Source organism: Calcarisporiella thermophila (genome assembly GCF_041956535.1).
Source record: "Calcarisporiella thermophila strain CBS 279.70 unplaced genomic scaffold VTP21scaffold_5, whole genome shotgun sequence".
NCBI classification, from domain to species: Eukaryota; Fungi; Calcarisporiellomycota; class Calcarisporiellomycetes; order Calcarisporiellales; family Calcarisporiellaceae; genus Calcarisporiella; species Calcarisporiella thermophila.
This window is the reverse complement of record NW_027192195.1, coordinates 941,762-968,547: the sequence shown is the minus strand read 5'-3', so window position 1 is coordinate 968,547 and position 26,786 is coordinate 941,762. Positions and strand designations below refer to the sequence as shown.

General features: G+C 44.5%; 14 protein-coding genes across 14 annotated transcripts; 7 read left to right on the top strand and 7 right to left on the bottom strand.

The window, feature by feature from the left end:
• Window positions 1-892: 892 nt before the first annotated feature.
• VTP21DRAFT_9487 (uncharacterized protein) lies at window positions 893-2,492 on the top strand (the record flags this gene model as incomplete). Its single annotated transcript, XM_069400448.1, has 5 exons — window positions 893-1,046; window positions 1,118-1,455; window positions 1,533-1,706; window positions 1,769-2,204; window positions 2,266-2,492. 5 exons carry the CDS (start codon window positions 893-895, stop codon window positions 2,490-2,492), a joined length of 1,329 nt encoding a protein of 442 aa, XP_069254374.1.
• A 936-nt stretch (window positions 2,493-3,428) lies between these two features.
• VTP21DRAFT_9486 (uncharacterized protein) lies at window positions 3,429-5,266 on the top strand (the record flags this gene model as incomplete). The annotated part of the gene is made up of 6 exons (XM_069400447.1): window positions 3,429-3,539; window positions 3,628-3,867; window positions 3,930-4,118; window positions 4,528-4,698; window positions 4,765-5,004; window positions 5,069-5,266. 6 exons carry the CDS (start codon window positions 3,429-3,431, stop codon window positions 5,264-5,266), a joined length of 1,149 nt encoding a protein of 382 aa, XP_069254373.1.
• A 371-nt stretch (window positions 5,267-5,637) lies between these two features.
• Window positions 5,638-6,453, top strand: VTP21DRAFT_9485 (uncharacterized protein; the record flags this gene model as incomplete). Its single annotated transcript, XM_069400446.1, has 4 exons — window positions 5,638-5,673; window positions 5,747-5,890; window positions 5,960-6,199; window positions 6,259-6,453. The coding sequence occupies 4 exons, from the start codon at window positions 5,638-5,640 to the stop codon at window positions 6,451-6,453; spliced, it is 615 nt and encodes a 204-aa protein (XP_069254372.1).
• A 313-nt stretch (window positions 6,454-6,766) lies between these two features.
• On the bottom strand, window positions 6,767-8,192 carry VTP21DRAFT_9484 (uncharacterized protein; the record flags this gene model as incomplete). Its single annotated transcript, XM_069400445.1, has 6 exons — window positions 6,767-6,906; window positions 6,977-7,088; window positions 7,158-7,521; window positions 7,588-7,798; window positions 7,884-8,020; window positions 8,086-8,192. 6 exons carry the CDS (start codon window positions 8,190-8,192, stop codon window positions 6,767-6,769), a joined length of 1,071 nt encoding a protein of 356 aa, XP_069254371.1.
• Window positions 8,193-8,618: 426 nt separating this feature from the next.
• Window positions 8,619-8,970, bottom strand: VTP21DRAFT_9483 (uncharacterized protein; the record flags this gene model as incomplete). Its single annotated transcript, XM_069400444.1, has 3 exons — window positions 8,619-8,675; window positions 8,745-8,824; window positions 8,901-8,970. The coding sequence occupies 3 exons, from the start codon at window positions 8,968-8,970 to the stop codon at window positions 8,619-8,621; spliced, it is 207 nt and encodes a 68-aa protein (XP_069254370.1).
• Window positions 8,971-9,446: 476 nt separating this feature from the next.
• On the top strand, window positions 9,447-10,967 carry VTP21DRAFT_9482 (uncharacterized protein; the record flags this gene model as incomplete). Its single annotated transcript, XM_069400443.1, has 5 exons — window positions 9,447-9,989; window positions 10,060-10,225; window positions 10,298-10,603; window positions 10,668-10,859; window positions 10,936-10,967. 5 exons carry the CDS (start codon window positions 9,447-9,449, stop codon window positions 10,965-10,967), a joined length of 1,239 nt encoding a protein of 412 aa, XP_069254369.1.
• A 445-nt stretch (window positions 10,968-11,412) lies between these two features.
• VTP21DRAFT_9481 (uncharacterized protein) lies at window positions 11,413-12,930 on the top strand (the record flags this gene model as incomplete). The annotated part of the gene is made up of 3 exons (XM_069400442.1): window positions 11,413-11,593; window positions 11,668-11,925; window positions 11,987-12,930. The coding sequence occupies 3 exons, from the start codon at window positions 11,413-11,415 to the stop codon at window positions 12,928-12,930; spliced, it is 1,383 nt and encodes a 460-aa protein (XP_069254368.1).
• Window positions 12,931-13,343: 413 nt separating this feature from the next.
• Window positions 13,344-14,707, bottom strand: VTP21DRAFT_9480 (uncharacterized protein; the record flags this gene model as incomplete). The annotated part of the gene is made up of 3 exons (XM_069400441.1): window positions 13,344-14,384; window positions 14,447-14,512; window positions 14,684-14,707. 3 exons carry the CDS (start codon window positions 14,705-14,707, stop codon window positions 13,344-13,346), a joined length of 1,131 nt encoding a protein of 376 aa, XP_069254367.1.
• A 791-nt stretch (window positions 14,708-15,498) lies between these two features.
• VTP21DRAFT_9479 (uncharacterized protein) lies at window positions 15,499-16,587 on the top strand (the record flags this gene model as incomplete). The annotated part of the gene is made up of 3 exons (XM_069400439.1): window positions 15,499-15,566; window positions 15,620-16,087; window positions 16,161-16,587. The coding sequence occupies 3 exons, from the start codon at window positions 15,499-15,501 to the stop codon at window positions 16,585-16,587; spliced, it is 963 nt and encodes a 320-aa protein (XP_069254366.1).
• A 628-nt stretch (window positions 16,588-17,215) lies between these two features.
• Window positions 17,216-17,914, top strand: VTP21DRAFT_9478 (uncharacterized protein; the record flags this gene model as incomplete). The annotated part of the gene is made up of 3 exons (XM_069400438.1): window positions 17,216-17,309; window positions 17,392-17,495; window positions 17,570-17,914. 3 exons carry the CDS (start codon window positions 17,216-17,218, stop codon window positions 17,912-17,914), a joined length of 543 nt encoding a protein of 180 aa, XP_069254365.1.
• A 373-nt stretch (window positions 17,915-18,287) lies between these two features.
• Window positions 18,288-20,792, bottom strand: VTP21DRAFT_9477 (uncharacterized protein; the record flags this gene model as incomplete). The annotated part of the gene is made up of 7 exons (XM_069400437.1): window positions 18,288-18,603; window positions 18,696-18,970; window positions 19,049-19,840; window positions 19,905-20,060; window positions 20,133-20,333; window positions 20,405-20,510; window positions 20,566-20,792. 7 exons carry the CDS (start codon window positions 20,790-20,792, stop codon window positions 18,288-18,290), a joined length of 2,073 nt encoding a protein of 690 aa, XP_069254364.1.
• A 276-nt stretch (window positions 20,793-21,068) lies between these two features.
• VTP21DRAFT_9476 (uncharacterized protein) lies at window positions 21,069-22,230 on the bottom strand (the record flags this gene model as incomplete). The annotated part of the gene is made up of 3 exons (XM_069400436.1): window positions 21,069-21,670; window positions 21,743-22,066; window positions 22,134-22,230. 3 exons carry the CDS (start codon window positions 22,228-22,230, stop codon window positions 21,069-21,071), a joined length of 1,023 nt encoding a protein of 340 aa, XP_069254363.1.
• Window positions 22,231-22,746: 516 nt separating this feature from the next.
• On the bottom strand, window positions 22,747-23,416 carry VTP21DRAFT_9475 (uncharacterized protein; the record flags this gene model as incomplete). The annotated part of the gene is made up of 2 exons (XM_069400435.1): window positions 22,747-23,147; window positions 23,209-23,416. 2 exons carry the CDS (start codon window positions 23,414-23,416, stop codon window positions 22,747-22,749), a joined length of 609 nt encoding a protein of 202 aa, XP_069254362.1.
• A 491-nt stretch (window positions 23,417-23,907) lies between these two features.
• On the bottom strand, window positions 23,908-26,005 carry VTP21DRAFT_9474 (uncharacterized protein; the record flags this gene model as incomplete). The annotated part of the gene is made up of 6 exons (XM_069400434.1): window positions 23,908-24,581; window positions 24,645-24,705; window positions 24,762-24,908; window positions 24,985-25,345; window positions 25,459-25,629; window positions 25,698-26,005. The coding sequence occupies 6 exons, from the start codon at window positions 26,003-26,005 to the stop codon at window positions 23,908-23,910; spliced, it is 1,722 nt and encodes a 573-aa protein (XP_069254361.1).
• Window positions 26,006-26,786: the final 781 nt, after the last annotated feature.

Here is a 26,786-nt window from a genome sequence, read left to right as displayed (position 1 = left end):
TTCAAACGAATCTTTGGGAAAATCTGGATGCATTAACGCATCCTCCAATATTTTAAGTGTATCATCTGCATTAATACAAACGGAGGATGCACTGAATCTCTACATCTGCACTGTGCAAACTCTTCATTCCTCCAGTGTTGATGTTTAGAATGGGCCATGCATCGGCCTCACGTTTAGTACAGGACATACCCTTGAAGTGGAGCCATTTGAACCGACCAGATATAACCACGGCTAAGGTCAATTGTCCCATAATAATAGTTTTAAAACATATTTGAAAACAAATGCTAATTTGTTCTCAAATGATGACAATGACAATAAAAACAACTAAAAAACAGGGGATATACGAATATTTTGTGGGGGATTCAATCTTCGATTCTCTGTCCAAGGGCAGTTTCAAATAATGTGCTCTACTCTAGTAAGTGGAGAGGACGCGTTGACAGCAACCTCGAATTCTTGATTTTGCTTCATGGCAGCATGTCTTTTGTAATTTCCAGTTTCATATCTAGAGCTAATTCAGTTGAGGATTACAGTCTGAGGAGATTCAATTATAACTCTCTCAAGTCTTATAATCTCGCACTCTTCATCCAGATTTGCTCCTCCTGCCAGATCTTTGAAGGCTACAACTGGTGACCAGATTCTTTACATATTCTTCAAAGAAAATTCGGGCATTTAGGTTATTAAAACGGTGTTGCCCCTATGAAATAAAATAAAAAATATTAAAATAAAATAACACGAAAACGCGAAAAATAGCAATAGGTTTATTTCATTCGACGCGAAAAAATCAAAGCCATTGGGGTCTCACGAAAAAAATAATAATTGCAATATAGCATTTACTTCACAGATCCTTTCTTTCTCGGTTTTCCATTACAGCATAGCAATTCTGCTCAACTAAATGGAAGAAATCCCTCGAACTCATTCACAGCAATCAGACTCACCCACTGAGGGTGACTCACAAGAAAATGAAATTTTAATAGAAATGCAGGAATTTGTTAGGTCATTCAAAGGAATAGACAAAATGTATAAGCTGGTAGACAAGATCGGAGAAGGTCAGACCACCTGTTTGGATCCATTTTGTTGGTCGTTTCCTTAATTGCAATCTTTACATTTCCAATCGCAGGCACGTTTAGCTCTGTATATAAGGCAATCGATCTTCATCACTCGAAATTCGACAACGACAGCTGGTTAATCTCGTCCTCCTCCTCTGACGACTCCGACAACGAAAAGAAAACTGAAGCATGTGAACCCAATCAAAAAAAGCAAAAACGAATTCACAAGGCGCGCATGGTAGCGCTCAAGCGCCTTTGTGTGACGAGCAGTCCTATCCGAATTGCAAATGAGATCAGCATACTGAACCGCCTACGGGGATGTCCGCATATAATATCCCTCATAACTGCTATGCGTCAAGAAGATCAAGTTGTGGTGGTACTGCCATACTTTCGCCACGATGATTTTCGGGTAATTACAGTTTCTTCATTGTTAAAATTTCGATTTTCTCTTTTCCCTAGATCTAATTTAATGACCCAACCCATTAGTACTTTTTTCGGGACGCCTCTATGTGGCTTATCAGAAGCTATATGCGTCAGCTCTTTATTGCGCTGACCCACCTACATAAGCTGAATCTCATCCATCGTGATGTAAAACCGACTAATTTTCTTTTCAATATACAAAAGAATCGAGGAGTTTTGGTGGATTTTGGACTGACCGAAGTAGCCTAAATTTTCTTATTAATGAAAATGTGGCTATTATCTTACGCTTCTTGCATATTTAGCCCGAGGAACCGGCAAGTAAGAACACTGCAAAGGCCCAGCTTCGCCGGACCCGCAGTAAAACTATGGAGGGCAATAACAAAGAAAACTTGCCTGTCGAAACATTTGTAAACAGCACGGCGGCAGCTATCAAATCCGCCCCACGTCCCGCCCCACACCTTTTAGCAGATGAGAAACGACCTGGTTATCCAAAAAATGACAAGCGCAAATCGGTACACGCCAATCGTGCGGGAACTCGTGGGTTCCGAGCTCCTGAGGTGCTTTTCAAGGTGATACATCAGACGCGCGCGATTGACATCTGGTCGGCCGGTGTCATCTTGCTTAGTTTCTTGACGGGAAGATTTCCTGTTTTTAAGTCGGATGATGATGTGGAGGCTCTCTTGGAAATTGCAGTGATCTTTGGAATTAAGGAGATGAAAGCATGTGCAGCCACCCTAAGTAAGCTGAGCCTATTTTAATTCATAGTGGCTCCATGCCTTAACCTTTTCTTTTTGTTTAGATCGCACGTTCTTGACCAATATCCCCAACATTCGAGAGAATAGAGTTCCCTTTGCTAAATTCTGTCGTGTCATGTATCCCGAAGGGTTTGCAGAGCGCGAAAAAGAGGACCCACATCTTTTAAAGATGGCACTCGATTTTCTAGATCGGTGCATGAATCTTGACCCAAAAGGCCGAATCACGGCTGAAGAGGCACTGCTGCATCCCTTTTTAAGAGAAGAAAGCTGAGCTGAGACTTTTATATTCTCTCTTTAGATACCAATATTCACCCATATTTCACTTTCTTGTGCTAATATCTTCTATTAAATATTTCACGGGCTCTTTTTTTTTCTGTATATTTCCTTAGTGCCTTTCTCTTGTTATTGTTGCATGATCTTTTTTTTTTCACTTTCATAAACTACGGACTTTGTTTTATTATTTTTTAAAATGGTATTGATCTTGATTTGTTCCCCTCAACTCCTTCAGTTGAAGTATAACTTTCACCGAACTAGCAATCTCGTGGCTCTCAAATCCTATCCACGAGGGTTCTTTTCTGGAATCAGCTCTCCTTATGGCTCATAAAATGGACGAACTTTTATGCGTCATTTATTCCCTTTGCACGAGTGATTCCTCTACTGTCGTCTATGACTAAGCAAACCATTAGATGAATCGTTCCTTAAAGTTCTTTTCATGGCCCATTTAGATATTTTCATGGCCCTTTGAGATGTTTTCATGGCCCATCAAGATATTTCACGGCCCATCGAGAGGTTTTCACGGCCCTCTCCTAGTCCGGTTTGTGTGGCCTTTTAGTGGAACGCTTTGCGCAGTAATTTCTGCTAATATACGAGGGTTGAGCACCATTTTTTTTTCCTATTCAACACTTATTCGTCGGTGATGTACACTTATTTCTAAGCCGACTGAAATTTTTGCGTGGCCCTTTCAGAAGATGGTTTTTCACGGCCCTCGTTGTGAGATGCTTGCTCGCGTATTTTTCCGCAACCTCCAAAACCAATGTGTCACACTTACAATTTTTACCGTGTACAACTTTGCGCGATTTTGTCTCGATTTAGATCTATTTGGAGTATATATATATTAATTTCTTACTATACCAGCGTTATTACTCAATCTGAGACGCACTCGCCTCCTTTACCTCCTAGCTGCTTGACCTTGGATATAGATAGAATCATGTGCAGAAACACTATAGCGTCCTGGCAGTTAGTACGGCCGTACTTTGGTCTACTCACCCCATGTTTCTATGATTTGGAGAAGAGCCGCCGAGCAGTTCTGCTCGATAGAGTAAATGTTGCTTGGTAGCATATAGGTAGTTCTCTCTGACTAATAGCACTTTTTTTGTTTCTCCCTCCCTCCTTCTCCCTCTCTTAAGCTCGAGCAGCCTATCTATGACAACCGCATTTCACGTCTTCAGTCCATGGCAGCAGCCTATCCCACGAATCGTCTCAGTTTCCTGTTCCTACTTATAGGAACGGGGTCTCTGGCCTCATCCATCGTGCTATTAGGACATAACGATATGAAACTTGCAGCATACGGTTTAATGGCGATTGCAGGCATCTGGTTTGTTACACTGGGGTTGGAGCGATGGTTATTACCGCGAAGAAGAAAGACGGTAAGCGTTGATTTTGTATTTATTTACCTGGCTTTTTGTGCTAACTAGAAAGGTTAAAAAAGTTTAGAATAAAAATGGAAGAGCTGCTATCCACATTTAATCAATATGAACTTTCCCAAGCGAGTTTAAAGTGGGAGCTCAGTTACGATGAAAAAGTGCCGATATGTGTTGTCAAAATCTCTGAAAGCACCGAAACAATAGCTATAGACGATGAAGCTGTAGAGCCATTGCCGCCGTATTGTGTCATGGAAGTAGGGGAAACATTACCAAATTACACTCCCTAAGTCCGCAAAAGATGTTGCCACAATCATGGGGAATAGTAAGATGAGCTTTGGCCGTGGTTTGTCATTACAGAGCAAGGAAATGGTATCTGTTTCGTTGTATTTTGTATTCTTCGTTTGTATTAGTGTAATCTCTTTGTTAAGGCTTCCATTTTAATAATCATATCATATTTTGCATATCAAAAGCTGCAGTCTCCATGTTCCTTTTGTAGAAATTTAGAGTCGGTCAACTTCTGAGAATGAGGAGCAGATTGGCATCGGCATGCCAATTTGCAGCTAAAATTAATACTCGAAAAAATTGCGCAATTTAGGGTTTGGTATTGAAAATGTGTCATGCTCGTGAAATGGGACTTGAATATGAACGTAAATATATATCAAGGCCGTGAGGGTATCGAAGGTCTCCCTTCTAGTTTCTCTCCCACTACTTATGTTGGAAGTGATCGAGGAGAGTGGAACACTTGCCTCATGGAAGTTAGTATGCAAGAGTTTCACGCTAAAAAAGCCCTATTTCGACATCGGTTCGGAAGAGAGCACTTTGATCCTTACAAAGGTAAGACTTGCCCATTTCGAGCTATTGTAATAATTTATCCTTTTAACATGATATTTTTGCATAAAGCTTGGCCAAGTCGCCCTCCGTGAACGCATTGACAGGCTCCAGGCTCTAGCGAAAACCTGTCCAACGGACCGCCCAACACTGGTCCTACTGACGGCAGGATCTGTTCTTACGCTTGCCGCAGGCATTGTTGCAACAAACGCGAAGCTGCGCATCGCTCTATACGTTCTGCTTAGTATAGCCTTTATATTTTTTCTAGTTCTGGGCGTTGAGAGGCTGAAGCTTCCTCTCAGGAATAAAAAAGTAAGTAATCCTTTTTATTTTTCGTTTCCGTTTCCGTTTCCTAATACACTGGGGCAAAAACTAGTTCAAAGAGAAACTCGAGCTCGTGCTGATAACATTCGAAGAACTTGACTATCCCATCCGTCTTAAATGGTGCCTAGAATATATTAGTAAAGAGCAAGCCTATTATATTAGGGTCTTAGAAAGTGATGCTGAAGAACATTTGCCACGCTACTGCTTGACTGTAGAAACGAGCGAGGAGCCCCCGGATTACACCCCATGAATGAGTCTATAGGGGGAGAAGGATAGTCTGCTCGGTGCAAATACTAATTAATAAACGATAATCTTTTGATTGTGGGAAAAATAAAGCGTCGAGCTATGACTATAAACAAACTGTCAATTCCCTCAATTGAAGTTTTCCACTTTAAGCATATTTCGGAATAATGAATATGCGCCCATCTGACTGCTTTTGTGTAATAGCACCCTGAATGTTGTGTAGGGGATATCCGCTGGCGTTTGCAAACTGTATGGTTTGAAACAATTAGATAAGGTGTACGTGCTGTGTTTTGCGCAGGGTACCTACATAGAGTTATCCAAACGGCTCTTTACAAAAATATCCCTTTTGTTTAAAATTTGTTTTGCAACCCTAACAAAATGGGATTAGGGTGTGTTTCACGAACGTTCGCATTCGTCTACTATATAAATCCCTTCTTTTGTTTTCCCCTTCTTGAGATGGACTTATTCTTTATCCCCACTCCTTCAGGGTAGTGATGGCACTACAAAAATGCGGGAGAATGCTGACTGCCATGTGCTTACCTCCTGGAGGCTTAAGCGTCCGTCCCTTCGTGTGCGCTATCCCTACTTCGATGTGCAAGATTCTAGCGCCAACGCCATTCTTGTCCAAAAAGTAAAGAAAAAACACACACTCCCTCTCCGCTAACTAGCAAAGTATTTATTATGCGCTTTCGTTCTCAAGCTCGGACAAGATGAATTGAACCACCGCATCGAACGCCTTCAAACCGCCGCTAGTCAATGCCCCACCGATCGCCTGAGTTTGATCTATCTCGCCATTAGTTCTGGACTAATTCTTGCCACCGGCATACTTGTTACCAGCACCAAGCTACGAATATTAGTCTATCTACTAATATTCGTCTCTTTTATTGTCCTGGGGATGCTTTGGATGGAGCGCTGGTCCATTACTCGCCGAATGAACAATGTAAATGTTTGGCCGTTCTTAATCTCTAGTTATTTTACTCATCTCACTATTCACTGTAGTTTAAAGAGAGACTCGAGGCCCTGTTAAAGCTCTTCGAGCACCAGGATTTTCAGCTGGGACTAACATGGCGACTTGTCGAAAATAAACGGGATTGGTCCTATCGACTTGAAGTCACAGAGCAAAGAGACGAGCCATTGCCGCCTTATTGCTCGGTAGTCGAGTTGAACGAACCACCGCCAGCCTACTTTCAATAATGGCTGATTTCTAGTTTTTCGATCTTATTCCTATGGATACCATGATTAACAGAAAATGGGTTGGGCAACAGCATAGCTCGCTACTATGCCTCCTCGAATCATTTGAATATGGTTGTTGTGCCAGAGAAAATATTATTAAAGTGCTCAAATAATTCTGTCTTCAAAACCAATTGCATCAAATCGTACGAGGTGCTTTAATTACTCTTTTATCAAATGCAGAGAGGTATTCCCGTTTAGAAAACAGTGGAATTTAATAATTACAATATAATAAAAAGGTTGATTTATAACTCATCCTACCCTTGAAGCAAGCGAGTTACTTCCTCCAAAATGGAATTGTTTTTTTTGCCCACTCTACAGTTTTTCGAGGCAAATTTACAGCACAATCCAGCTCTACAATATTTGGCGTGCGAATAATGGCCAATCCAGCAATCCCCAAATAGGAATGCATAACATCTATATAGGAGACCAGGCATGGATAAGCAATATATTAGAATGACACGAGGAGTCAAAATGGATATCTAACCGGGATAGGGAATCTCGGGAAGTTTGCTGAAGCCGCCAATCCGCTTGGACTGCGTTTGCATTAAGAACGCATGATTTGCTTCGGAGTCTATCATCCGCCAAGCACCCAGTATCTATGTTAGAAAGGCTTGAGATAAGTATAGTCCACAAAGTGAAGGAACTATGAAATATAGTCAAGTTACATCTAGAGCCCCCCCTATCCAAAAGGAATAGCAAGTATCAGGCGGCTTATTCACTCTTCCTTCGAATCCTGATACTTGTCTCTCCATCAACCACTGTAAGATGTGTTCTCGTCTCCATGGTCCGAGATCATTCATCCGGTTCATTAGATGCAAAGAGGCAATGGCAAGGTAGGTAGGACCACCATGAGACTCCTGCCCAGGTTCCTGGCCGAACCCAAAGTCGTACGAGAGACAAGAAAGCACAAAATTAACGGCACGGTCAATATCGATGCCGCTCCAGTCATTAAGAAAATATGAAATCACACAAGCACAATAGAGAAAACGTATGTCACATTCATTACGATTATTATAAGTGGGGGTAAATCTGTTAAAGTTACTTCAGTTATTAACCTGATACTGTAATCTTCTGTTGAACTGAACTATTGCTTACCCGCCATTTTCATGCTGCAAATACCGCAATGCACCCACAATAGCTTTACGATCTATTCTCGATAAGTCATCTCCCAAAAGCAAGAGGTTATTCAGTGCTGTGTATGTCATTGCGATATTGGCACAGTCGTAAGGGCCGATGGAAGGACTATGCACACCGAAAGGTACACCGGAATAAGGGCTTCCACGGAATCCGCAAGCCTTGATACTCTCTATACAACCAGTGAAAATTCGAATTGTGTGAGCCACTGAAGCACGCTAATGAAAAAAAAAAGGGAGAAGAAATTGAAGATGTACCTGGATCGCTTGTATCCGCATGTACTTGTTGAGAGTAAATCCATTCGATCCAATCATTGCGCTGCTCTGGCGTTATAACACTGTCGAGAACATCAAGTAAGCTAAGTCCTCCGAGAACAAAGTAGGAAAGTGTCATTCTATGAAAAGTTAATAAGCATTATGAGAGTTTAATGCTGAACAATTTAGTCCTTAGGATGCAAACCGAGTGGTTTCCGCTCTTTCGTATTCTGTTGGCAACATCACTAAGCAGCGCCGGAAATATGAAATGTGCTGGTCACGTAGGAATTCGGGTATATCAGTGGTTGCCATTTTGGTCAAGTTCCAATGCCAACGATGCAAAAATACGCTCAATTCTCTTTAAGAATAATTTTACGCGATTCATAATGGCGGCAAACTGCGCCGCGAATGATGTACCGGAAAGCCCAAAAGGTCGGGAGCAAGGAAATCCGGTTAAAACAGTATACTGTATATACATCAATAATTTTCATTAATCGCACATTGCTGCTAATCAGATATGCACGAATAAATATTGATGAACGCTTCATTATTCTTTTCTCTCTATGATATTGTATTTTCATTAGCTTAACTTTTACATTTTCTAAAATATATGGAATATATAAAGCAAATCTATTAGAAAGGTAGGGGAAATAGTTTACACTCTTGAAATATTTGTTAGGGACGCATCATCAAGAGATAGCGCTTAAATGCTAAAGGACTAATGACCTTTAAAATCTCTCACTTAGATTCGGCGACTTTGTCATCGGCAGCATTTAGTGCTTCTTTAATAGAGTTCTGATAGTTACAAGTATTTCAGCATTGACTTGGTCTCAATTAAATAGAAGTATATTTGTTCATGCTTACCGCTTGCTTCTGTACTTTCATATCCGCTCTTCGCTTTAAGTTTTCATTGAAGAGTACTCCAAGCTGGATCGCTCCGAAAACTATTATTGTAAAAATAGATAAAACATTCGAAACTTATGATAAACTAAACGTTAAGCCATTATGAATAAAAAATACCTGTTGTTCCGGCTAGAACAAGCACAAATGAGCGATGTACGTAATCTGCGATCCGAGTTCCAAGAGGCATGATCAAGAGTTTATGTTGCTTATTTTAAGAGCTCACTCCAAAATGGAAAAGGTGGTTAGAGTCACTAAGCCACATATCATTTGGTTTACCTGTGACGCCGGCAGAAAATTTTTTATTTAAAACCCACCAATGTCTATTTTTTTTCTTTCTTTTCTTAGCCATTATATTCCGACAGATTACTACTAACTACTGTTTGCCTCTCGATAGCTCTTTAGGAATACACATACGCCGTATCGACACAAACACCCATCCTCGAAGCACAGCTACAGCAAGACGAATCAAATCTTCAGCCAAATAATCAAATCAGGAAAAGTATATTCGCGCTATATTCCTTGTCCTCACTGTTTCAGACCCAACAGGATCTTCTGCTCGTCATCTTGGCATATATTTACCGCTAGCAAACATTGACGATAAAAAAAAAAGATAATCCCAGTTCTGTATTAGTAAAATCGCAACTCACTCTCACATCCCGTCCCATGACTGCACTTGAAACAACCATTCCAAATCTTTTATCTCCGTCGGAAATGAGTTTCCCTGATTCTCTGGGCGGATCTACAACAGAGGTTGTAAATTTAGAGGAATTTGATCCGAAGGAGATACACTCTGAGTTTCCTACGACACCCATTTCTCCTATTGCTGCAGCTAAAGATATACACGAGATATCTACTTTGTCTCCCAGATCTCCACACCCAGTAAGTTCTCAACCAGTAGATCCGGATAATTTGGAGACAACTGTGGATGTGGAAGATGATCAGGACGCATTCGCAGACGAGGAGGATAATACCTCCCAAGATCTCGATATTCAAATTGTGTATCAGGAGTTAAGTCTCCCTCTCTTTACACCCAATATGCACGGTATGGAAGGTGTGGCGGACGAACAAGAAAGTGAACAACTGTTAAGGTGCAGTATAAAGGAGGCTATACGTTATCTCAAACATAAATTTATCCCCGACGCACATCAGCGCGAAGAGCTATACGCCTACTTGGATATTCCCAGTATGGAGCTTACATTTGTAGAGGTATGTGATTCAACGAATACAATTGTTTTATATTTTTACTTACTAATTTTGATTTCCCTAATTCTTATAGGGGCATCCGGATTCACTGAATTTCGAATTTGTCACTATTATGGATCTATATGCTGAGCTGCTTGAATCCGACATTCGAGATTTTGTGGGTCCCCTAGTTATTAGGTTGCAGATGCGACCCAAACCTTTCTCACAGTTACGGAAATTGAAGAACATTGTTCACCAAGGTATGGGGCGATTTTTTTCTTGCTATCTTTATTTCCGAACTTACCTGCTAACTAACCTTTTTCTTATCTAAGGCGGAAATCAAGGTAACCCAATAGTTCTTGACGATTTTTCAGACGAAGATGACGGAAAAGTAAAATCGAGGGTGATGGAGGGCGCTGGTGCCTCTGGTAGAAGTGCTGATGGAGACACGTCGTCCTTGCACAGGTCCTCTGTGGGTGATATCCTCAGACATGATCATAACTTCACAATCTCCAATAGTGCCGCGTCAAAAACAACAGCTGAATCAGCCTCTACTCACACTATCTCTGTTTCACCTTCCAAACGGACGGAAGCAAATGAGAGTCCAGCTACGATGAAGCAGAATACCTACGATACTGGTATTTAATATTCGTATAATAATTTCATATATTTTAAACTAAATTGATTTCTGGTTATTTGTAGAATTCGAGCAAAATCAACCTAGCTCCGCTGGCTCAAGGCTAGAACCTGATTCTGGACATAGCCGAAAGTCCGCGGACCCGCTAGATGAAGAGGTATTATGCGCAGATATTGACTTTAGCGATTTGGATGTACAGGATTTGAAGCGACGACAAGACGACTTTTTTGAAGGGGTCCTTCCCTCAGATAATGAAGGTATGTTATAGATTGAGTGTAACGAGGAGAGCCTCAAGTTTAGAAAATTTTATCTAACTTGTTCCCTCCTTTATAGATTCACCGCACAAACGATCCAGGTTGGAGTAAAACAAATTTTTCTTTATACTACTTTAACAATATTTTTGGCTTGAATAATTTGATTGAGCCTGCTAATATCTTTAGAAAGTTGTTATCGCGATCAACCCTTTTTCTTTCACATTTTAGCTATCGTCTTTCGCTTCTCATCCCCCCATTTTATATGCTTCTACTGACTTTAGGTAGAAATGTACAGACTTCACTGTATATTATTATTAATGAATCGAGGTGGTTTAGATATCCTCCCAAATATAGTGCCTTCTTTCCATAAAATGATGGTTTAGTCATCGTCGATGATTCGTCATTGAATGACGTCTAAAAAAAATTATTCAGCCCTGTGCTTTTCACCTTTAGAAATCGACTCGTATAAAACCTCGACATAAAAAAAAGCTGCTCGCAATTAAACAAAGTAAAGCTGGCACTTCGACGTACACTGCACCTTTATAATTCTTTTAAAATGCCACCTATCACGCAAATCTATGACTACCTAGTTATCGGCGGAGGGAGTGGTGGGCTTGCATCAGCACGTCGTGCCGGTCAGTACGGCGCTAAGGTCGGGCTTATCGAAGGAAGTGGTCGCTTGGGAGGGACGTGTGTAAATGTGGGGTGCGTGCCCAAGAAAGTGATGTGGAACACCGGTAATTTTTACAAGCTCGATTCTCTCTGTTGTGTTTCCTTAGTTTGTATTCATGATAATTATTCCTCTCTGTAGCCACTGTTGCTGAGACGCTGCGAGATGCTAAGGAGTATGGATTTGATGTGGGCGGCTTTAAATTCAACTGGCCCATCTTGAAGAAGAAGCGTGATGCCTATATTAAGCGTCTCAATGGGATTTATGAGCGCAATCTTGAAAAAGACAAAGTAGAGTATCTAAATGGACACGCATCATTCGTCGATGCTAAGACCGTCAAAATCACCAAGGATGGCGAGGAAAAGTTCGTACAAGCGAACAAAATCCTCATTGCAACTGGTAATTGAACAGTGTTACTATGAGCAAACCGGGATAACTTACCGTATTTTAACTGCTCTAGGTGGACACCCTATTATCCCTAATATCCCTGGCGCTGAACTTGGTATTGATAGCGACGGCTTTTTCGACCTAGAGCATCAGCCAAACCGTGTCGCCGTGGTTGGCACTGGCTACATTGGAATTGAACTGGCAGGCATTTTTAACGCACTCGGCTCATCGGTGACCGTTTTCTCTCGAACAAATCAGATCCTGCGCTCCTTCGATCCGATTATCAAGGAGACGCTGTACAATGAAATGGTGACAAGTGGAGTTAACATTGTGAATCATAGCAATGTGCAGGCTGTTAAGAAGACTGAGGGAGGTTTGCGGGTCGAATATGAAGCCGAGGGGAAACAGAATGGCCTAGAGGTCGACTGCGTACTATGGGCCGTGGGTAGAAGTCCGAACCTGCGCGGTTTAGATCTCGAGAACTCGGGGGTGAAGTTGAATGACCGTGGCCACATTGCTGTGGATGCTTTCCAGCAGACCAATGTTGACGGGGTGCTGGCCCTGGGTGACGTGTGCGGAGTCGCCGAGCTCACCCCCGTGGCCATTGCGGCAGGCCGTCGTCTCGCAGACCGTCTCTTCGGTCCCCCTCAATTCAAGCAATCCAAGCTGGACTATGAAAACATTCCCACTGTCGTGTTTTCGCATCCCACTTCCGGCGCGGTTGGTCTGACTGAGCCTGAAGCGCGCAGCAAGTACGGCGACAAAGTCAAGGTCTACACGAGCCGGTTTGTGAATATGTACAACGCAATGACAGAGCACAAAGTTCCTTCGGCCTTTAAGCTAGTATGTGTGGGAGAGGAGGAGAAGGTGGTAGGCATCCATATCATTGGGCAGGGAACTGATGAGATCTTGCAAGGCTTCGCGGTAGCCGTGAAGATGGGCGCAACAAAGGCCCAGCTTGACTCTACTGTTGCGATTCACCCGACTGCTGCGGAAGAGTTGGTGACTATGCGCTAGAGTCTGTATTATTACAACTGGCCCGTTTTTTTTTATGTTGCTGCTTTACAATATATATATTTATAAATATATACATGCTGGACGTATAATCAAATTTTCAAACAATTTCCCCTGTACAGTTTGACCTCTGTCAAGCAGAATCAAAGCTAATTAGATACCTGCCCCCTCTTCCACTCCATCATAACTAGTGTAGCTCTGATGATATAAAAAACGGATAAGAGCACACGAACAAATGCAATTCATTGAATTCATGACATCCTCAAAAGAGTTTACATAGAACAAACAGACAACCAAGTTTAGAAAATACGAATTCTAACATCAAATACACAGCCGGAATCTCACCAAGCTAAGAAGAAGTGCTTTGGGAGGATTTGTCCAAATGACTCCAACATAATTGGAGATTTTGAGATATTTTAGAAGCATTTACGGTGCACGATGCTTGGGCCACTCTCATCGTACTCCTGTTTCGAGATCCACATCTGCTGGAAGGTCGACAAGGAGGCCAAAATAGATCCTCCAATCCATACCGAGTACTTGCGCTCTGGCGGGGCAGCAATCTTGACCTTGGCGGATGTGGGGGTTAGAGCGGTAATCTCCTTGTGCATACGATCCGCAATGCCCGGATACATGGTTGTGCCGCCTGAGAGCACGATGTTTCCATAGAGGTCTTTTCGGATGTCAACATCGCACTTCATGATAGCGTTGAACGTTGTCTCGTGAATGCCCACCGATTCTAGACCGAGGAGGGATGGTTGGAAAAGTGCCTCGGGGGCGCGGAACCGCTCATTCCCAATGGTGATGACCTGACCGTCCGGAAGTTCGTATGATTTCTCAATTGCCGAGGAGTGTGCAGAGGTGTTCATCTCCTGTTCGAAGTCGAGGGCAACATAACAGAGCTTCTCCTTGATATCTCGAACAATCTCGCGCTCTGCAGTGGTAGTGAAGGAGTGCCCCCGCTCCAGTAAGATTTTGGCGAGGTAATCGGTCAGATCACGCCCGGCAAGATCTAGCCGTAAAATGGCATGCGGGAGGGAGTATCCTTCGTAGATGGGAACAGTGTGGGTGACCCCGTCGCCTGAATCCAGCACAATCCCGGTCGTCCTGCCAGAGGCATACAAACTCAAGACGGCCTGGATTTGCACATAAAAAGCAGGCGCGTTAAATGTCTCGAACATGATCTGGGTCATTTTCTCGCGATTCGATTTTGGGTTGAGTGGGGCCTCTGTAAGGAGGATAGGGTGCTCTTCGGGTGCAATACGCAGTTCATTGTAGAATGTGTGGTGCCAAATCTTCTCCATGTCATCCCAGTTTGTTACAATGCCGTGCTCAATTGGGTAGCGAAGAGTGAGGATTCCGCGCTTTGATTGCGCTTCATCACCTACGTACGAATCTTTTTGGCCCATACCGACCATGACACCCTGGTGACGCGGCCGTCCCACAATTGACGGAAAGACCTTGTAAAGAATCTATTAAACAAATATTCTCCAAAGAAGACAAATCCATAATCGAGACTTACAGCGCGTGGTGCATCATCGCCAGCAAAACCGGCTTTGCACATTCCAGAACCATTGTCTATAACGACCTGATATTGAAATAAAAGGCAAAAGCAACATTTAGAGATTAATGAGCTTTCTTTGGTATATTAATATTTTAAAAGAGAGCCGTATATTCATTATAGATATATAAAGCGGTGGAGGAAAGAATAAACAGAGAAACAGGCTTATTGCACGGGTGAAGTGGAAAATATACTCACGGCAGATACTTCATAGTCATCCATGCCAGATTGATGTTAATTTAGTTAGGAAAGCACCAAATCACTGTAAACGTAATTCGAGGGTTAAAGAAAACGCTAAGCGCTCCTCGCTGTGTTGAACAGAGGAATGGACAAGAAAAGTGGGATCAAATTTATATTAGGGAAGCCATTTTATATTTCGACGAGCGGCCAAGGAATGGCAGAATATTCCTTTCTCAGTTCTTGGCAGTATTTCATACTCTTTTATTCATCTTCTCTTTTGAATATTCTTCATTGCCTCTACTGCCAAGAATTGGTTATTCTTGGCCATTCTAGTCAAGAAGACATGGCAATAATTATTGAAGTCATGTTTTGGCAATCTTATACCAGTATAAAACCTAAACAGGGGCAATGGATTAGGGCGCCAATGACTTGTGGAATGGCGGCAATAGAATCATCGTGGGGTAAGTTCCTGCAAGGCAAGCTTTTATGCCTTCTGTATTTTTAGAGTTCTATGCTGAGTTGCAAATAGTTGATCCTGCCTTTGATCTTAGGTTAGAGATAGAGTAGGTTAGACGGGGGTGTGAAAAAAAAATGTGACGACTTCAGATTTTTTATATTTATTTTTTTTCTGTTAAAAAATAAACAATAACGATCGATCGTTGTTGAAGTGTGGGTAAGTGATTCCTTGCGATTTCCGCATTGCTTAACGGCATTCGCCAGTGAGGAAAATTGAAGTTTATTCATAAAGCGGCATACCCTATTGCTTGTTTTGACAGAGTGTTTGAAGACGTTGATTAACCCTGCTGAGAACACACTCCGAGCAACTGCTGAAAATGTCTTCGAATTCCATCAAGATATTCGCGGGTAACTCGCATGTGGAGCTGGCAAAACTCATTGCAAAGTAAGTTGAAGATGGCCTAGTTGGAAGAGCTCCAATTCAAAAGATTTCTTCAGGCGGCTAGGCACTGAGCTCGGTAAAGCTGTCGTCCTCAAATACTCCAACAAAGAGACCTCCGTTACGATTGGCGAGTCAGTGCGTGATGAGGATGTCTTTATTATTCAGTCGGGGTGCGGCGAGATCAATGACCATCTCATGGAGTTGCTTATTATGATAAATGCCTGCAAGACCGCGAGCGCTCGGAGAATTACGGCAGTCATCCCATGCTTCCCATACGCACGACAGGACAAGAAGGATAAGAGCCGCGCGCCCATTTCGGCGAAGCTTGTGGCAAATATGCTTTCGGTGGCTGGCGCGGACCACATTATCACGGTGGACTTGCATGCAAGCCAGATCCAGGGCTTCTTTAATATTCCGGTGGACAACCTCTATGCCGAGCCATCCATGCTGAAATATATCAGGGAGGAGATCCCTGACTGGCGGAACGGTGTCATTGTGTCGCCAGATGCGGGGGGTGCTAAGCGGTGAGTTGCACTGCACCTGCAAGTTTCCTTTTAGAGTTAATCTCATTCACTGCTTTCTCCCCTGGGCCTGTAGTGCGACCGCCATTGCGGACCGGCTCGATCTCGACTTCGCCCTCATCCACAAGGAGCGCAAAAAGGCAAACGAGGTGTCCCGAATGGTGCTCGTCGGTGATGTGCGCGGAAAGGTTGCCATTCTTGTGGACGATATGGCCGACACATGCGGCACGCTGGGTCTTGCAGCCAAGACGCTCGTTGACAACGGAGCGGTGCGGGTCTATGCTCTTGTAACCCATGGCGTGCTGAGTGGGAAGGCGCTGGACGTAATAGAGAAATCAGTACTTGACCGAGTCGTGGTGACCAACACGATCCCCCACCGCGACAAGAAGGAGCTGTGCCCCAAGATTCACACCATCGATATATCGACCACGCTGGCGGAGGCGATCCGACGCACGCATAACGGCGAGTCAGTGTCATATTTGTTCTCCAATGTGCCCGAGTAGGCCCATTCGTATGGGGTCCACATTCGCTTGCCAACACAAAAGAATAGCTATATATATAGAATGAAATGTAAAAATTGGAAAATATCTTCTTTTCCCCCTCTTCTACTATGTTCTTTTTTATTTCATTAAATTCATATGTTTAACTTTTCGCTTTTTATACTATTTTATTTTATTTTTTTTATCTTCTATTCTCCTCTCCTCCATGAATAAATGAGAAATGACCTACTTGTTTTATTAGAATTAAATGAAATATTATGTTGTACCGAGCATAATTTTTTTCTTACATTGGCGAGTGCACATTTGTGGCCGAAGCCAAAGCGGGTTGTTGCACAGTTGTTTCGTTAGGCACATATTTGATACGTAAGGGTTTTAGTTTCCACCATCATCCATAGTTTCTACGATCATCTTATTTTTGCCTTAACTTGATTCCTGGCGGAATAGACGTGGTAAATTCACTTTTTCTACATTGAGAAGGCCAAGAACTACTTAGACCAACTTTGGCTTTGATTTGTTTTGCTTTTCTTTCTCTCTCCCTCCCCCTTCTATCTTCTCAGTATATTCAGAGCAGGACTCGGTACTCTTTAAGAAAAGTGAAACGCCTAGATCCCCGAGGAAATTGAAAGTAATCATGGGCGGTAACCTCTCAAAAGCACTTGGCCGATTGTTCGGAAATCGTGAGATGAGAATACTTATGTTGGGACTGGACGCAGCGGGGAAAACAAGTAAGTGGCCAGGCGAGATTATGCCTTGATTTTCCCTCGATAATGGAGAGATAACTAATGGCTTCGTTGCAACCCACATTAGCAATCCTTTACAAATTAAAATTGAACCAATCTGTCACCACAATCCCCACGGTCGGATTTAACGTTGAATCCGTCACTTACAAGAATGTCAAATTTAACGTTTGGGTAAAATATACTCCTTGTGGTCCATCCGTCCTCCACACTCTCCCTCATTCCTCTTCTCTTTATTGCAATCGTAGGATGTTGGAGGCCAGGATAAGATCCGACCTCTTTGGCGCCATTACTACACTGGGACTCAAGGTCTCATCTTCGTCGTTGACTCATCTGATCGCGACCGGATAGATGAGGCGCGACAGGAACTTCACCGCATCATCTCTGACCGTGAGATGCGCGAGTGCCTTCTCTTGGTGTTTGCAAACAAGCAAGACTTGCCAGGTGCGATGTCGCCTGCAGAGGTGACTGAGAAGCTGGGGCTACATAAGATCAAGGATAGGGTGTGGTATGTCCATCCGGCGTGTGCAACGACGGGAGAAGGATTGTACGAAGGATTAAACTGGTTGAGCCAAAACATTAAGACAAAATAACTCCACACTTAGTCCCCATTCCTGGATCTTCCCCCCTCCACCCTTATTCTTTCATAGTTGATTATTTTTTTCTCCTTTGCCCTTCAGGTTTTCATTTTCCTTGAGCTTACTATTGGATTGTGTGTTTTTTTCTTCTCCTGTGTTTTGTTCTTTCGTGTGATAGAAAAGAGAGCCAAAGCTTCTCTCGCTTCTCTTGAAACTTTTCTTTTTTACTATTTGGGATCTAATACTTAGTCATTGACATTCCTTATTTTTTTTTTCTTTTTTACTCTACTCTTTTGTTCCTTACTCCTTTTTTTCCTCTTAATGTTAAGCGTTTTCATTCTTTGTTAGTCATTGCTTTTTATATAAAAAAAAATCAGCTTAATATAAACTAAACATCCTCTTCGAGGTCCTCTGCATCCCACATCAAATCTTCACTCTCACGTTTAAGTTCCGCCAACCCGGTCAGCTCCTCCAACACCGCGGGTTCGGCACACACCTGCTCTACAAAGTCAAACCCTCTACTCTCATGCTCATCCAGCACGCGTGATGAACACGCCGTGCACTGCGGATAGGGATAGCCAACGATGAGCTTGTGCTGGAAATGGGAGAGGAACCCTCGGATTTGGTGGGGCAGAATACCCAAGGGGTGTGAGGAGCGATTCGCCAGCGAAACATCCGTGGTTGTATCGGCGGGAGCGCAAGGCCTTTAGGAACAACGCAATTTTAGAGGCAAAACAACAATAACCGTATTATTTTCGATCTTTAGATTAAGATGAAGAAAGGGACAGGCACTTACCCAAGATTATGTTGTACTACGGACACCATCAATTCCACCGCTAATGCTCCAGCCACGGCCGAGAGCCCAGGCCGACTAACCGTGCACTGCTGGTCCAGCGTGCGATCCGAAAGTGAATCGACGGGAGCCACAATATCGTTGCAAAAATAGCACCCAAGCTGGATAGCCCCCTCCGGATTGGCAGGGGGATAGGCCCAGAGGGGTAAAAGTGAAGGGGAGAGCCCATGTCTCATAACGACGAAGGTGTCAAAGCCAAGCGCCGCATTGATGACGAGCTAGAGAGGATATCAGCCAATAAGTTATGAGAACATGGGATGCAATCTCAAAGGGGTCGACGCGATAGATCCATTTACCTTGCCCATCCGCGAGCCAAGAACGGTAGGCAGCCATCTACTCTCCCTGCTATCGGTTAACAGAAAGACGGCATCGTGTCGGATAATTAACTCCTCCAGCTTGGAGACCTCGGCCTTGGCATGATTTCTGTTATTCAACGGGTGTCCTGGCATGGGAATGCTCAAGGTGTGACCCTCACACTCGACTCCAGGATAGATCCTCCGTATCTTCTCAGCAGCACACTCCGCCTTGGCTCGGCCGCCCTCTAGGCAGTCCTCAAACTCGAACAGCGATTGGCGTACTGGGTTCGAAAATGATACTTTTGCATTGTCAACAAAAGTGATGTGTCTCACCCCCCAGCCGAGCAGCGATCGTGCTACAGAGCAGCCCAGGGTGCCCGCCCCAAGAAGCAGGCATCTCATGCGCTGAATGCGAGGGAGATCAAGGGTTGGGGCAAGACGCCAGCGCATCAGCTTTAGATTCAGGTCTACGGCGGTATCAGCTAGTCTCTTAGGGTCCATCATATGAGAAAGATCCGTGAGCCTTGGACCAAGCTTCCCTTGGGTATTGCGTTCCCAGCCTACTGCTTTAGGACGCTGAGAAGTTGGGGTTATTGGAAGTGCCGCCGCAGCGGCGGTTTGAACACGAATAATACGGGTTTGGGAGATGTCTCGTTTGCCCGGCACTTCTCGGAAACAGAGTAGAGTGGCTCTTGTCTGGCCCCAGCGATAGTAGACCAGCGAAAGGAGGTTGCGAAGGGGCCAGCCAGGATTTTGAGGGAGACTTGATGGGTCAACAAAGCCGAGGATTCTCTATAAAAAGATGGGTTCACCACTAACTAATCGGGAAAGAGATCAAAGTAGATAGAATGCTTACGTCTTCTTCAGCATACCCCTCGAAAAAACCGCCCGTTTCCCATTCCATCAAAGAAGCAACCTCCGCGGTGTTCTCATGGAGGCGCACCAGGAAGAAGCCGGCCTCTTGTGGGTGATCCTGTCTAAACTTATCATACGCATGCTTGAAGTTTTCAATCTATACAATAAAAACACCAGGATAAGGCCTGTTTGAATTAGAAGCAATAAGTAAAAATAAGAGAAAAATCACCTGCATATCATTCCATAATGCTCCAATTTCGCCGCCTCTGGCCCCCTCTATCCATTCCCACGGCGGCTCTACTTGTAAAGCAGGAAACGCAAACCAATAATAGAATTTGTATTTCTTCAAGTCTGCAAAGGTTATAATCAGGAACCGCGTTAATCGCTTTGGCTCTTTCACAGCTTGGCCTGTGACAATATCGTCCCACAACTGCATAGTAATTGAAAGGGGATTGAAGTTCTTTCCAATTCTAATTGAGAAGCGGGTTCAAAAAGATATACCGCATCGGCAGAAGCATTAAATAGCATGACTTTGTCCATGGTCTTAAATTCTTCTATTGTATTGGTGTTCTTAAGTGTACCCACGCTCGTAACTGAAAAGGGCGGTCTATCCAATAATAAACGTCAATGCTAGACTTTGCTAGCGCGATGAACACACTTACATTGTCGCATTTTCCTCCAATCCATCGGCCCCAACACACAGTCGGCTTGGCAGTTGTACCGTTTCACCTTCAGTGGTGATGATCTCATTTCCAGCCTGATAGTAGCCCAACACGGGAACTTGAGCATCATCAAGGCGGTAGACATCTACTTTACGCTGGGATAATGCATGCCAAAAAGGGGCCTCCACGCTGGATGAAAAAGTCGCAAATTGGAGAATACGTGACATCAGATCGTTCGATCAGGTGGGGGAGCAAGCGTAGGAAAGGGGTGGATGGGTGGCAACAGAAAAGTCGGCTAGGCACACATCAATTCTATGCGTGACTTGAATTTGGGTTTATATTAGAAAAAGAAGATATATCGATACAACGGTTTAAAATAAAATGAAAAATTTCATCAAAGATGTAGGGTGAAAATGATGATATCGGAAATAGGAAAAAAAAAAAAGATGCAACAAAAATTTATCAACAAAGACATTGGGATATATGAGAAAATGGCCTAGCTATTAACCACTGCTTCTCTCGCTTGTCTTCTCCTCTACTCCAAGCATGTCGCCACGCTCTGCCAAATCTTCGCAGCATTCCGACTCGTTCTCTCCTTGCTCCCATGTTGGCTTGCGCATTTGCTGTCTGAATGCGTTTGCAATCAGCATTGCATCTGTCATGCTCAATACTCTTGAGCTGGCATCTTCTTCCTCCTTTCCTTCTCCCGAGAGATGCCGTGTCCGTCCACCCGGCACGTCTGCATTCCTCCCAGGGCCGTGCGACTTCAGTAAACTTCGGGAAGACCCGCCCGCGATGTCCCCCAGTGGCATAGTCATCCTGGACGTTTGCGAGGAGAGTGAAAGGTTGGAAGTGAGTGTGGTGCGACGTTTTCTGTTACGAGAGTTACGGAAGATAAGGAGCGCTATAGCGACCGCAATGATAACAAACGCGCCTGCAGCAGAAATGAGCCCAATCACCCAGGTAGGGAGAGAATTAGAGGCGGAAGACTGGAGCTGAGACAGCGGGACCAAGTGAGTTTGGGTTATGACGACAGAGCCGCTTATAATGGTGGTAGATATGACGGATGTAAAGATGGTGGTGGTGACTGGTTGTTCGGAGGGCTCTGGAATCAAATCCAATGATCGATGTTCAATTACTGTGTCAATGAATACCTAATATATCTCCAAACCCTTACCCCTAATAAAAAAAGTCGGCCCAGGGGGTTTTCTGGAATCACCATACCCAACTTGAAACTGGAATTGCCCTGATGCATTGGGTGATAAAATGCCCTTAAACCATTCCTTTTCCACAAATATCGGTAGGGATCCATTATTATCGATGGCTAGCCACTGTTTCACCGGCGCACTACTGCCTACGGGATAAAGGTATAGATCGACGGTGGTTTGCGTGGAGAGATCCGGCTGTCGATTGTTCCAAATGATTTTATTGAAGGAGCCCACATCCCAAGTAGAAGACTCTGTGGGTGCGCAGTAGATGTCATAGGTATTGCATACTGGATCTTGTAGCAGAGCGGCCATGTTAGACATCTAGCAAAGATTATGGCAACATCCAGCCAAGCAACCTACCTTGTCGTTTTTCTAAGGATCGTCCTAATGCTAGCGTGAGCAGGTACAGGATCACGCATACTCTGAGAAATGATGGGAGGGTATGCGAGGATTGCATCCTCTTCTATAGAAATCCTCAAAATGAGCTGTCAATATTGGAACGACGTCTGCAAATCTTGAATAAAATGAAACGGGATGACGGGTGGGTATGCAAGCAAACGAATGGTAAACGAAATCAAATTCATTCAGCTCCCAAAAAAAAAAATAATAAAAGTAAAGGAATTCAGCAGACCAATGGAGATTCTTACACAAAAATAGATCGCAATGCCCGATATGAATCAGCCAAATAGGGGAACCCGCGCTTCGCATGGAAAATAAACAAAGCAGGCAGGAGGAATGGGGGGATCACATATGCATAAATTCCTTCAGTGTTTGTGGGGAAGGGCCAAAATGGAAACGTGCGTTCAAACGTCCTTTCTTTTTGTTTATTAAATAAGAGGAGAATAAGGAGAAACAATTCTAGGCGGCAGGCATTAGAGCTAAAGAAAATGGAAGGGAGAGTCTAAAGAGTGGCATTTTTTACAAGTAATTACACGATATATCCAAGAGGGGGAGGAGGCCTCCTTAGCGGCTATTAGGGGTACTGGGCAAGAATCTTTCTGATGCCGGGCACCCAGTTGTCCCAGCATCCCTCCTCGCAAAAATGTTCATCCACGTTCTCCCGGAACTTGGCCAGCGCACTCCTCACGCCGTCCTGGAGCTGGTCCGCCTTCTCCTGATCCCCGAGCACCGCCACAGCGGCCGAGATGATGGCATTCTCGTAGTCTCCGTGGAGAGCAGCCCCGTTGATCAGGTCCTCCTTGATGGCGCCGCGCGTTCTCTCCAACACGTCATGGACGTGGTATGACACCGACACGGGAGAGCCACACACCTCTCCCAGCGTCCAGTCGCAGTGCCCGCGGTACTTGTCGAAAACCACCTTATCCATCCGCTTGACAAGGCCTGAGCCGATGTCGCTCTGGATCTTCTTAATAACTAATTAACAAGCTATGGGTTAGTCCAGATGCTCTCCATCCCGCAGAGAAATGAGCCTTACCATTGTTAACAGCAGTAGTGAGCTTAGCGTGCTGTGGATTCACAGAGACAAACTTGTTCAAATCTCCTTGGAGGATGCTGAACTCCTCGCGGATTTTGGGGGTATAGTTGTCCGAGAATGCATGACTGATGGCATCTCGGCACTCCCGCTCGCATCCGAAGGCGGCGGTTGCGAGCAGAAGGGGAAGCGAGAGCAGGAAAAACTTCATAGTGATGGCGATTGTTTGTAGAGATCAAGGGGGGGGGGGGAGGGAAACGAAGCGTGGAGGAAAGCAAACAAAGCGGCAAGGGGGGACGAGACAGGGGAATAAATATAGGAGCCGGCCATCGAACGACTAAACAAACACAGAGTTATAAATAACTCCTGGATACAAGGTTTCTAAATTGGTCAAGCGGACGGGGGCTGACTGGAGAATTAACCTTGAATTCAAACAGGGTGTAACACTGCGCGTGCTTGGCAAACACTACAGCTGCTTGGCTCGATCCGTTGCATGATGCAGCCGACAAGCACCGCGCCAGCCACTATCAAAAGGTTCTAACAGTTTCGGACTAATGGCAGCCAGGCCTGCTGCTGAAGTGACCTCACACTTGCAGAACAATAAAAATACATGGTGTTTATTTTTGTCGTTGGTTTCATCCTTGTCTTTCCAAAATAAATTGCGGATATCCAGCTGCGCCACCCCCTCTGCTGCCCCTGAAATCAAGCGTGTGGCTCGTCCTCGTCACTAAACTGAAAGATGGCGTTCAAGTCGACCTTGCTCTGCCAATACGCCCGCTTGTCCTCTTTGGACACGCGCTTTTCTTTGCTTGTCTCCACCTCGCTCTTCCCCACGGCGCTTGTTATCTCCGCTGGGTCGACTCTGCCGCCGCCCTCCCACGCCAGTACTTCTGCGCTCTCTTTGATCCCCCCCGCATCCGCACCGTCTTCGCCTACTATATTAACCATCAGATCGTCGCGCTCCTCGTCCGAGCTATCGACGACATAGTGCACGTGTGTGTTTTTGGGCGCCGCCTCTGCTGCTTTTTCTAGCCTGCCGTGATTGGCTGTTCCTATGATCGCCTCGACCATTTCCGGGGGGTTGACCTCTTGGACGGCCCATGCCTCTTCCTCCTCCGACCGCAGGCCTATCGCCCGCTGCAGCTTCCCCGTGCTCCACACCTCGTAAATGTCGGTGCGCATTTGTACAATAGAAGCGGGTATATGCCACACGGCGCCGAGAATGGAGCCAGTCTCCCGCGCTGCCTGCGACATGAGGCTGGTATCCTGCGTGGGCCCATATACCCGGAAGATAGCCGCAGTTAAGATGTCGTAGGCGGAGGCGAGCACCTGGCGAACCTGGAGGATGTGGTAGGAGGATTTGGCGACGTCGTTGGCTATATAAGTTAGAGGAGGTTAGCTCATGGGAGAACGGGAATCGGGATGCAACAGAGACATACTAGCATCTTGGGGATCTTGTATACTCAGCAAGGTCTTTCTCTCATCGGTGTCTCTCCACGGCTAAATACAAGGTTGCGTTAATCAACGGGCCATTTGCTTGCCTGGCGAGAACTCACCTTCCGTAGATAGGATCCACCATGGGTAAGACGAAGCGCCACCTTGTCGTAGTTAAAATGTCGCCCATACAATTCCAGAAATTCGAGAAGCATCACCCCCAGGTTTTGCTCGGGCAAAATCTGATGCGACTGGACCAGCGGATGGAGCTATGCAACATGGCCAAAAGCGGTTAATCCCTTAAAAGCACTCAAGCAGTACCCCATAGGGACGGCGCATAATCACCTGGAGGAAGTTCATTATCATACATAACACACTATAGCTACCTATGCCCCCAAGAAACACCTCGTTCAATCCCCGTAGGGCCAGATAGTGCTTCACCACCAGCACCAGCGGTCTCAGGGCAGGCATGTCTTGCAAAAATTTTTTCACAATCCGGGCCCCGTCGACGCCCGAAAATAAATTAAACGAAATGTCCACATTGAATTTGGTGTATTTTTCCTTGAACTTTAGAATGGGCACTCGTGCGAACGGGATTTGCTGTACATGATTTGAGACGCCAGAGGACTCGATGGCCCTCGCAAGGACTCTTAGAAGTTTGCGGGGCTCTTTTGCCGGGGTATCGTAGACAACCAAGTCAATATCGCTGCAGAAAGAAACCGTGAGTATAAATAAAGTGATGCAGAATAAGGGATGACAAGCTTCCTCGATGGACTAAAACCTGAGGCCATCTTGAAACACAGCTCTCAATAGACTCACCTAGTGGGTAAATATAGTTTTGTATCATAACTACCAAAGCAGAGAATCTTCGCCTCGGGCCACACTTTCGATACAACGCGCCTGACCCTCTCCACCACTAATCTGCGCACAAAATGCTCCTCAGGGGTCGGGCTTATATATTCGACAAAATCAAGTATTTCTTGGTGCAATCTAATAGAGAATCCATTCGATTACATTAGTGATGTCCGGAATGGGATCGATCAAGAATCCTGGCATACCGTTTCGCAAAACTCTCATACTGAAAATAGTTTTTCTCTCTTAACCATGGATAGGCCTCGATCGTGCCATCTTCGCTTTCTGAGTCTGAACTATCGGCATGGCCACGCTTTCGTTTGCGTGAGCTGTTGCCGTGTGGGCCACCGCGGGTCATGCTTGGACCGTTATGACGGTGTGTGTGGCCTTTGGGTGAAGATCGATGCCTCCTTTTAGTACCGTAGTCATAGTCTCTTTCTCTCTCAAATGGAATGTAATCGGCATCTCTCTCGTTACTGGAGCCCTTAGAATGCTTCTTCTTACTTTTTGGCATATTGATCGAGCGAAATTGGGGATAGAATATGAAAGAGTCAATGACTTGTTTGTGCGTGACTGTCAAAATTTTTTGAGGATATATCTAGATGCCATATTGGGACTGGCGGAGTCTGGGCCAATACAGGAGGATGGACAACCTAGTGTTGCGCACGCATGAGAACTTAGCTTTCCTTCCCAGTTCCTTGTTCGGTCCGTGATTGAAAGTCACTCAATAACAACTCAACTAAGCTGAAACCTTCTGCTTCAGCATCGCGTATTGGCGACACAGATTAGGTACTTGGCCTTGAACTCTACGGCAAAGCCCCTCAATTCTATGAGTGTTAGGCAGACATGATCGGGCCATGGCGCGACTGCGCGATGACGTTCATGGTAAAGTATCTCAACCTACCTCTTAAAGAAGATGGTATTTCCTCGCTGTGTACTCACCATGTATCTGCTCTGGTACGTTTGAAAATTTTGTAAGCTCATTATCTGGGAGATTCCAAGGCTGAGCAGACATACTAGATTTAGAAATTGTAGAATCAGGGTTTCAGAAATATCTGCAACTGTTAATATATCTTTTAAAAATTCGTTAACTAAAGTAATAATTCTCGAAAACTTTTGCTTTGCATTCTTCATCTCATCAAAAATTATATACCGAATTTATACCAGCTTATATACCTATTATATCGTGATTTTATCTTCATTATGGCAACTCTTTCGACTTCCATTCCTCGTTTTATTTCCCAGTTTGGGACTCGTTTCTTGCCAAATGCTACACGGAAAAATGGCAAAGCGAC